The 11,043-nt window shown below is 41.8% G+C and overlaps 1 protein-coding gene and 1 non-coding gene across 2 annotated transcripts in view; one reads left to right on the forward strand and one right to left on the reverse strand.

The window, feature by feature from the left end:
• The window catches only part of EIF3J (eukaryotic translation initiation factor 3 subunit J), a 34,382-nt gene that overhangs the window by 21,717 nt on the left and 1,622 nt on the right, over positions 1-11,043 (forward strand). The window contains exons 5-6 of the mRNA XM_012806346.1: positions 2,988-3,102; positions 8,865-9,026. Of these exons, the coding sequence (XP_012661800.1) occupies positions 2,988-3,102; positions 8,865-9,026 (277 nt within the window). The remainder of the gene's footprint in view (positions 1-2,987; positions 3,103-8,864; positions 9,027-11,043) is intronic.
• LOC111725954 lies at positions 1,162-1,264 on the reverse strand. The gene has a single exon (XR_002773886.1). It is a non-coding gene; the product is annotated as a U6 spliceosomal RNA (small nuclear RNA).

Raw genomic sequence — 11,043 nt, forward strand, 5'->3', positions numbered from 1 at the left:
AGCGAGTCTCCTGCCTCTGCCTCCCAAGTAGCTGGGACCACAGGTGCCCGCCACAACGCCCGGCTATTTTTTGGTTGCAGCTGTCGTTGTTTGGCCGGCCCGGGCTGGATTCGAACACGCCACCTTGGGTGTACGTGGCTGGCACCTTAACCACTTGAGCCACAGGCACTGAGCCCTGAGCTTTTCTTTTCTTTTTCTTTTTTTTTTTTTGAGACAGTCTCAAGCTGTTGCCCTGGGTGACATAGTGGTGTGTGTCATAGCTCACAGCAACCTCAAATTCTTGGGATCGTATAACCAAGAGTCTGAGGAGTATAGAGTCGTATAACCCAGTCTGAGGAGTTGTATTGATTGGATCTTTCTTGGAAATACAGGTTAGGGTTCGGTGCCTGTGGCTCAAGTGGCTAAGGCGCCAGCCACATACACCTAGGGTGGCAGGTTCGAATCCAGCCTGGGCCTGCCAAACAACAATGATGGCTGCAACCAAAAAATAGCCGGGAGTTGTGGTGGGTGCCTGTGGTCCCAGCTACTTGGGAGGCATAGGCAAGAGACTCGCTTGAGCCCAGGAGTAGGAGGTTGCTGTGAGCTGTGATGCTCCGGCACTCTACCCAGTGGGACAGCTTGAGGCTCTGTCTCAAAAAAAAAAAAAAAAGAAATTTAGGTTAGAATTATACTTAAGTTATTACGTTCTTTTTTTTTTTTTTAATGAAGTCAAATACACATAGATCATGGATATGTTCATGCATATGTGGGGTAATACAATGTGCTGATGTTTTTTTTTATTATTAAATCATAGCAATGTACATTAATACTATCATGGGGTACAGTGTACTGTTGCTATATACAATTTGAAATACTTTCATCCAACTGGTTAACATAGCCTTCATGTCTTTTTCTTAGTTATCAATGTGCTCATTTTGTTTTTTTTATACAATCTAATGTGATTACATTTAACCAATCAACATAGCTTTCACCTCATTTACTTGATTATTGTGCCAAAACATCTATGTTCTACATTTCACAGATTTGACTTGTACCCTTGTCATATGTTCCATAGGTGTGATTCCACCTTTTACCCTCCCTCTGTCAAACCTTCTCTCTCCCCTCCCCTCCCACTTCACTTCTCTCCATCATCCTGGGCTATAATTGTGATCTATTTTTTACAAAAATATAGAGTGCTTCACGAATTTGCGTGTCATTCTTGCACAGGGGCCACACTAATCTTCTCTGTATTGTTCCAATTTTAGTATGTATGCTGCCAAAGCAAGCCCAAGTTATTACATTCTTGATACTAATCTATATGAAGAAGCCTTAATTTGAGTGTACATATTTTATTTGTAGGCCAAGCATGGAGTTGAGATATTTTCAGTTTTCAGGCAGGAATTACCTGATATCCAGGTCTGCTAAGATATTTAAATCAAAATATTTCTCTTTTATTTTTATTTTTTTGAGACAAAAAAAAGCTGTCCCCCTGGGTAGAATGCTGTGGCATCACAGCTCACAGCAACCTCCAACTCCTGGGCACAAGCGATTCTCCTGCCTCTGCCTCTCTAGTAACTGGGATTATAGGCGCCCGCCACAATGCCTGGCTATTTTTTGGTTGCAGCTGTCATTGTTGTTTGGTGGGCCCAGGCTAGATTCGAACCCACCAGCTCAGATGTTTGTGGTTGGCGCCTTAGCTGCTTGAGCTACAGGCGCTGAGCCTCCCTTTTTTTTTTTTTTTTTTTTTGAAGTGTTGTGAGATTTTCTAACTTGCCATACTGTCTGTCTCATTTCTTTTTCTCTGTGAGAAATAAAATACCTATTTTAGAAGCAGATTTCCAAATCAGAATCTTCAAACTGCCTAGCCATGGATAATCATGAAGAACACAAAGTCCCTTCACTTTTTCTCCAGTAAATATTCTCAAGATTTTCCCTCACAGTAAACTTAGTAGTTTTTTTTTTTTTTTTAAAGAGACAGAGTGTCACTTTGTTGCCCTTAGTAGAGAGTCGTGGCGTCACAGCTCACAGCAACCTCCAGCTCTTGGGCTTAGGTGATTCTCTTGCCTCAGCCTCCCGAGTAGCTGGGACTACAGGCACCCACCACAATGCCCAGCTATTTTTTGTTGCAATTTGGCCGGGGCCAGATTTGAACCCAACACCCTTGGTATGTGGGGCTGGTGCCCTACTCACTGAGCCACAGGCACCACCCAACTTCGTAGATTTTGTTATAGAAATTTATATCACTGTATTTAGAAATGCTATACACTAAACTATTTATTGTCTGTCACCTCAGAGGAGTGAGATTGGGAAATAAGTGACAACTACTATTAAGTATTTTAAAATTTGTCACAATAGGCTTGGCGCTGCCAGCCACATACACCTGAGCTGCGGGTTTGAATCAGCCTGGGCCCGCCAAACAACAATGAGGGCTGCAACCAAAAAATAGCCAGGCGTTGTGGCTGGCACCTGTAGTCCCAGGTACTTGAGAGACTGAGGCAAGAGAATGGCTTGAGCCTAGGAGTTGGAGGTTGCTGTGAGCTGTGATGGCACAGCTCTCTACCTAGGGTGACAGCTTGAGGCTCTGTCTCAAAAAAAAAAAAAAATTGTTACAATGATAACTTTATAAGTATATGATAAGGGGATATATATTTTTTCTTGAGAAATACCTTTGTTTTATGTGTACAGGATATTGTCCTATAGGTGTGACACACTTTCACCATTCTGTTTTTGGACATTTAGGTTATTCATAAGTTTATTTGAAACTTTAATAATATTCCAGTAGACATCCTTGTGCTCACAGCAGGTTATTTAACGTCTTTTGTGTCATTTTTTAATCTGTAAAATTAGGTTAAAGAATACCCAAAATATTTAGAAGAATGCCTTTTGAAATATAGTAACCAATTTGTGTTTGCTGTTATTTATAATTACATGTACTTAGAAATTTATACAGAAGTGTTCTGGGTCTGTCATAATCCCAGCCCTTTTAAAAATCTTTTGTTTCATTTTAGTTAGAAGAACCTGAAGAACCTAAAGTGCTAACACCGGAAGAACAATTAGCAGATAAACTGCGGTTAAAGAAATTGCAGGAAGAGTCAGACCTTGAATTAGCAAAGGAAACTTTCGGTAAGATGAGAATATGATTTCAGGGCAATATTGAACTGTTCTAGTGAAAACTCCATAAGTTGTACTAGTTATGAAAGTTCAGGAAACATCTCCTTTTTAAAAAGAAACATTATGCTAGTTAATTTAGAGATTAGAAAGCAGTTTTAAATCTCTTTTTGTACATTTGAGATTTTATCACTTCAGAAGGCTGTGATGTCATTGTACTCAGCTCACAGCAACCTCAAACTTTTGGACTTAAGAGATCCTCTTGCCTCAGCCGCCCAAATAGCTGGGACTACAGGCGCCTGCCACAGTGCTCTGTTAGTTTTTCTATTTTTAGTAGAGATGGGGTATTGCTATTGCTGCATGTTCAGATTTTTGAATAATTGTTTTGAGCAGGTGTCCTCAAACTACAGCCCTCAGGCCACATGCGGCTCCCCTAGAACATTTATCCGGCCCGCCGGGTGTTTTTGCCTCCGCTGCTTGTCCTGCTTAACAGCCAACTTGTCCCGGGGCCTGCAGTCTGGCCCTCCAACGGTCTGAGGGACGGTAAACTGGCCCCCTGTTTAAAAAGTTTGAGGACCCCTGGTTTTGAGTATCAAAAGATTATTAATGTAAAAACATTAGACCCAAAGTACCCTAATTCCCTAGAATATATTTATCAGCTGGATGAAATTTGGAAGAAATGTTGAGGTTTATAACTTTGAAATCTAAATATTGGAATGACTGTAGGGTTATCCTGTTGTCTTTAGTCTAGGTAAGACTAAATAGGATACTGGCCCAGGTAGGACCTTCAGCTTTGATTGTGCCTTGTCGTGCTTAGGGCTGTTTCTTTCTCTGGCCCTTTTTGGGCCTTACCAAGCCATATCTTTTGAGGGCCTCCATTTCTGTGCACCATGCCTGCAGCTGTGGTTAGTGCATGAGATAAAAGAAATGTGCAGGATCCTTAAATTAGTAACATTTGCAGTGTTCCAGATGAGAGTTCCATGACACAGTGGGTGGAGTAAGAGACATACCAGAAAAACAATTAAAACTGTCACTTTAGGCCGGGTGAGGTGGCTCATGTATGTAATCCCAGCACTCTGGGAGGCTGAGGCAGATCCATCTCCTAATAAACTCATGAGTTAGAGGCCAGCCTGAGCTAGAGCAAGGCCCTGTCTGCAGATAGCTGGGTGTTATGGCGGGCACCTCCAGCTACTCAGGAGGCTGAGGCAAGAGAATCGCTTGAACCCGAGAGTCTGAGGTAGATGTGAGAGATGCCACAGCACTCTACTAGGGGCAACAAAGTAAGATTCTGTCTCAAAAAAAAAAAAATCACTTCCTTTAACCAAGTTTGTTGTTTTTTCCTATTGAGTACTTTTCAGAGTAGAAGATCATGTTGAAATATTTAAATAACTTTCAAATCTGTCACCAAGAAGGAAGGACCTAGTTATTCTGATAGCCCCCATTCCCCGCCCCCACCCTTTTACATCTTCTCTGAAACAGATCTAGCAGGCTGACTGGAGTGATCTTTTCCCTTTCTGTGGGGGAAGTATGACCTTTTCTGTCATTGGGCCTCTAACAATCCTAAGAGGTGTTATGCATGTCCCTGTAAACCACTGTATGCTTGGCAGGTTTTAATTATAAAGGTCACTTAGCCATTATTATGTATCTTCATAGGATGGTAAAAGCTGCCTGTGTGTTTAGTAAAGAGGCAGGTTTATGGAGCGTGCATAAAGCTTTGTTTGGGACACCACTGAAAAGCTAAGAGGTAATGCATTATGCGTCATACAGACAGTATTAAATAGGATTCTACTGTTTGTGTTTCTCATACTAAAATACTGAGTCTCGCTGGGTGTGGTAACTTGCATCCCATAATCCTAGCTCTCTGGGAAGCCAAGGTGGGCAGATTCCTTGAACTCAGGAGTTCTGATACCACCCTGAGCAAGAATGAGACCCTGTCTCTACTAAAAATAGAAAAATTAGCCAGGGTTGTGGCAGGCACCTGTAGTCCCAGCTACTCAGGATTGCTTGAACCCAGGAGTTTGAAGTTGCTGTGTGCTAGGCTGATGTCACAGTACTCTAGCCCAGGTTACAGAGACTGTGTCTCAAAAGAAAATAATTTAATTTTTTATTTTTATTTATTTTTATTTTTTTTTTTTAGAGACAGAGTCTCACTTTATTGATTTATTTTTACTATTATTACTATTTTTTTGAGACAGAATCTCACTTTATTGGTAGAGTGCTATGATGTCACAGCTCACAGCAACCTCCAACTCCTGGGCTTAGGTGATTCTCTTGCCTCAGCCTCCTGAGTAACGGGGACTAACAGGCACCCACCACAATGCCTGGCTATTTTTTGTTATAGTTTGGCCGGGGCCGGGTTCGAACCCACCACCCTTGGCATATGGGGCTGGTGCCCCAACCACTGAGCCACAGGCGCCACCCAGAAAAAAAATGTTACAGTCTTTGGTTACTTTTTTTTGCAGCTTAGTACTTCGACATTGAGAAAGATACAGAAGCACACCAGTCTCTTAATCTAGAACTCTTTTAGGGCAGATTTCTTCTGTTTTGGATTTAACACATAGTTTACCCCAGCTTAGCTTCTAAAGTTAGATGAATATTTTCCCAGGATTCATCTATCTTATGTTTCTTTTGTATATTTCCTTCTCTTTACTGTGGGGCTGTTCTTGGACAAACCTTTTAAGATCATCCGCTTTGTGCCATGGACTACTTTGGGAGCTGATGGAGCCTTCAGCAGCTCCTTCATAATATAATTTTTTTTAACCGATAGGGTCTCACTCTGTTACCCACACTGAAGTAGCCCCATTGTAAGTCACTGTAACCTCAAATTGCTGGGCTCATGTGATCTTTTTGCTTCAGCCTCCCAAATAGCTGAGTTGGGACTATAAGTTTATGCCACCATGCTTGGGTCATTTTTTAATTTTTTATAGAAATGGCAGCTCACCTTGATGCCCAGGCTGGTTGAACTCTCAGCCTGAAGCAGTCTTCCTGCCTTAGTCTTCTAAAGTGCTGGGATTGTAGGCATAAGCCACTATCCACAACCAATATGTTTAAAAAAGAAATTATTATGGTCATATCAGTGTGTATCTTTATGGGGTACATGTGATGTTTTGATATAGGCATACAATGAGAATTAATCAAATCAGGGTAATTGGGTATCCATCACCTCACTCATTTAGTATTTCTTTGTGTTAGGATCATTCCAGTTCTGTTCTTTCAGTTATTTATTGTAAAGTATAACCTAACTTATCACAGTTATTGTTGTGTTATCAAATACTGTTTATTCTGTTTAACTATTTTTGCACCCATTAACCATATGTACTTCCCTTTCTAGCCTCTGGTAACCATCATTCTCCTCTGTCTCCGTGAGATCAATTATTTTTTAATTCTTAGCTCCCACATACAAGCAAGAACATAGAAATTTTGTCTTTCTGTGCTTGGCTTATTTCACTGAACATAATGTTCTCTAGTTCCATCCATATTGCTGTAAATGGCAGGATTTCATTATTTCCTGTGACTGTGTAATATTCTGATGTGTATATATACCATAATTTCTTTATCCATTCATCTGTTGATGGACACTTAGGTTGATTCCATATCTTGGCTATTGTACCTGGGTTGTTACAAAAGTTTTGGGATACACAAAAGTTAAGAAACATAAAATTCCTATGGACAGAAACAAATGAAGCCCTCCCAGAAACATGTATAAGCTGAGCAAGTTGAAACTTGCACAGGTGAATGAGAAAGTGTGCGTCACTTATGTGTTTCTTAGAAGTGAAATAAGGGACCATAACACAGTCTATCTCAAAATTTTGCAGTGACTCACATATGTAAATATTGTGGCAGTAAACATGGGAGTGTAGGTATCTTTTCAGTGTACTAAATTCTCATCTTTTGGGTATATGCCCAGCAGTGGGATTGCTGAGTCTACTTAGTAGTTCTATTTTTAGTTTTTTGGGGGTTTTTTTGAGACAGAGCCTCAAGCTGTTCCCAACTCCTGGGCTCAAGCGAGTCTCCTGCCTCAGCCTCCCAAGTGGCTGGGACCACAGGCACCTACCACAATGCCCAGCTATTTTTTGATTGCAGCCGTCATTGTTATTTGGCAGGCCTGGGCTGGATTTGAACCCGCCACCTTAGGCGTATGTGGCTGGCACCTTAGCCACTTGAGCCACAGGCACCAAGCCTATTTTTAGTTTTGAGAAGCCTCTATATTATTTTCCATAGAACTATTTATTTTTTTGAGATAGAGTCTTGCTTTGTTGCCCCAGGAAGAATACATTTGTGTCATTGTGGTTCATTGCAACTTCAAACCCCTAGGCTCAAGGGATCCCTGTTGTCTCAGCCTCCTGGATAGCTGGGACTATAGGCATGCACCATCATACCCAGTTAATTTTTCTTTTTCTTTTTTTTTTTTTTTGCAGTTTTTGGCCGGAGCTGGGTTTGAACCCACCACCCACCTCCGGTATATGGGGCCAGTGCCCTACTCCTTTGAGCCACAGGTGCTGCCCAATTTTTCTATTTTTTATAGGGATGGAGTCTTAACTTTCACTCAGACTGGTCTCAAACTCCTGAGCTCAAGCAGTCATCCCACTCTAGTCCTCTCAGTGAGCTAAGATTAGAGTTGTGAGTCACCACACCCAGCCTAGAATGTTCTTTTCTTTCCACCCTGGGTAGAGTGCTATGGCGTCATAGCTCACAGCAACCTCCAACTCAGGCTCAAGCAATCCTCTTACCTATATTTTAAATAGAGATGGGGGTCTTGATTTAGCTCAGACTGGTCTCGAACTCATGCAATCCACCTGCCTCAGCCCCCCAGAGTGCTAGGATTACAGGCGTGAGCCATCGTGCCTGGCCTCCTAGAATTTTTTTTTGTTGTTTTTCTTTTTTTTTTTGCAGTTTTTGGCCGGGGCTGGGTTTGAACCTGCCACCTCTGGCATATGGGGCCGGCATCTCACTCCTTTGAGCCACAGGCACTGCCCCTAGAATGTTTTTAAATGAATAAAATACATAGGATTTTATTTACAATGGAAGCATATTAATATTGAAATAGATACCAAAATACTAGAATACTGAGTTTTGATACAAAATCATGCACTTCTTTATTAATCATTAAATAAGATCTAGTGGCAGGTCTAATAAGTAATGTGAGAGTAGCTCAGCACCTGTAGCTCAGCGGCTAGGGCACCAGCCACATACACCAGAGCTGGTGGGTTCAAATCCAGCCTGGGCCTGCCAAACAACGACAACTACAACCAAAAAATAGCTAGGCTTTGTGGCAAGTTCCTGTTGTCCTAGCTACTTGGGAGGCTGAGGCAAAAGAATCGCTTAAGCCCAGGAGTTGGAGGTTGCTTTGAACTGTGATGCCAGGGCACTCTACCCAGGGTGACAGCTTGGGGCTCTGTCTCAAAAAAAAAAAGTAATGTGAGAGTAATGATGACAATATTATAAGATATCTGCACATCTGTAATGTCATATGAAAGTGTTTATGAGCTCTATTTGTTGGTAAGTCAGGTTTTGCTAATACCCTTGGGATTTTTTTTGCCTATAATTAAAACTAATGGGAATGTTAAATTTGAGGTTCGTAAAAATACATATGTAATCTTTTTCTCATTCAACTGCAGACTTCCCTCTCCAAATTCTGTCCAATGACTCCAGTGGTCCCATGGAACCCCAGCTTTAAAGTGAAATAATAGGGCGATTCAGATGGCTAATTGGTTTGTAAACTTTAAAAAACAGATCGTGATTTCCTGATTTTTTTCACTGCTGCTTCTCTCTTGCAGGTGTTAATAATACAGTTTTTGGAATAGATGCTATGAACCCATCTTCAAGAGATGACTTCACAGAATTTGGAAGGTTACTAAAAGATAAAATTACACAATATGAAAAGTCACTATATTATGCCAGTTTTTTGGAAGTCTTAGTTCGAGATGTGTGTATTTCATGTAAGTAATTCTAATTCCTAGCCCCTGTGGTTGGCTTTAGTAAAAGGATATCATACTCAGGAGGATGGAGGTTGGTTTTGGATGCTATAACATAGACTCAGGATTTGCTCCTTAACAATTACTTTGGAAACATTGTTCTACAAATACACAATGAATTCGAGTGTTGGGATGTTTTTGAGTGGTTGAGGGAGGCTGCCTTCTTGTTTTACAGTGGTTTCTCAAAGGGGCATCTGGGCCTGTTGGCAAAATAGCTAATAAAACACAGGCCTACTCTTTTATCTAATTATCTCTTGAAAGAGGTAGAAGTATCTTTTTGGGAGGAAATGATCTCTGGGCATATAGGACTTTAGAGATGAGTGAAATTCCTTGACTTTTCTGTTTATTTTACACATGAGAAAGCCTGAGACAAGGCTGAGACAGCACTGGCTTCTGTTCTCTAGGTCCATGGGTGTGATGCCACTCCCTGAGAGGATCATATACTTTAGGGCAGGATGAATGGGAGGGACACCGATGAGGAGGGAGCGGCTCTAATGTGGAAGAGACTAGTTTTGCTAGTATTTGCTGCTTTTAAGATTAAAGAAAAAGAATCCCACACAATTAAGTTTGAATTGGGTTTTCTTTGAGAAATTATCACTAAGCTGGGAGTTCTAAGTTTGATCAGTGATATACCTTGACTTGGTATTTTATTTTGGATGTAGTATTTTTCCTGGTTCTGGAGATGCTCTTGAATGAAAACTGAATACTTTCTAGTAGCTATACAAGAGTGTCTCTTTCCAGCTTATTTTTTTTTTTTTTTTTTGAGACAGAGCCTCAAGCTGTCCCCCTGGGCAGAGTGCCGTGGCATTACAGCTCACAGCAACCTCCATCTCCAGGGCTCAAGCGAGTCTCCTGCCTCCGCCTCCCAGGTAGCTGGGACCACAGGCCCCGCCACAACGCCCGGCTATTTTTTTTGGTTGCAGCCATCATTGTTGTTTTGGCGGGTCCGGGCTGGGGATTCGAACCCGCCACCTTAGGTGTACGTGGCTGGCGCCTTAGCTGGTTGAGCTACAGGCGCCGAGCCTCCAGCTTATTTTTTATAAGGATGGGAAGATATATTGTCCACTAAACAGGCCTATCTCTTTGTAGGACACTGAGATAAGTAATCACTGTTTTCATTTTAGTTCCCATACTAGGGTGTCATCACCTGTAGGTTGAAAGATTGTCATTCTATGATCACTTAACTGTTCCTAAGCATTGAGGATGTACTATGGAAAGGCATATTATCTTCCCCTATTTATTTAGACTCAGTAAGTAAGGATGTTAGAAGCACTCTGAACTTTAAAGACAGTTTCTCTTTGGTTGAACAGTGGTGTGCTGGTGAGTCTGTCATTGCTGAGTATAGGTCACCATTTCATGTGTTTTGTTTTTTGAGGCAGGGTCTTTTGCCCAGACTAGTATCATTGTAACTCAATAGCAACCTCAAACTCCTGGGTTCAAGCAGTCCTCCTGCATCAGTCTCCTGAGTAGGTGGGCCTATAGGCTAGCACTACTGTGACTCACTAATTTAAAACAAATCATTTTTGTGAAGATGAGGTCTTACAACTTTGCCCAGGGTTGGCTTTACACCTCATGGGCTCAAGCTATCTTCCTGTCTCAGCCTCCCAAAGTGCTGGGATTATAGGTGTGAGCTACCACACCCATCCCTGCCATCTTACTTTGAATAGTGAGTTTAGTATAGCTATAGGCTGAATGACTATTACCATATGTATAAAAGAAATTCATGGGCCTGGCTGGTGCCCGTAGCTTGGTGAGTAGGGCACCGGCCACATACATGGAAGGTGGTGGGTTCAAGCCTAACCCGGGCCTGCTAAACAACAACTGCAACAGAAAAAATAGCCCAGTGTTGTGGCGGGCAACTGTAGTCCCAGCTACGTGGGAGGCTGAGGCAAGAGAATTGCTTAAGCCCAAGAGTTTGAGGTTGCTGTGAGTTGTGATGCCACAGCACTCTACCAAGGGCAACACAGTGAGACTCTCTCGC

The sequence above is a fragment of the Otolemur garnettii genome, unplaced genomic scaffold, assembly GCF_000181295.1.
Source record: "Otolemur garnettii isolate 467f Iridium unplaced genomic scaffold, OtoGar3 scaffold00050, whole genome shotgun sequence".
NCBI lineage: Eukaryota > Metazoa > Chordata > Mammalia > Primates > Galagidae > Otolemur > Otolemur garnettii.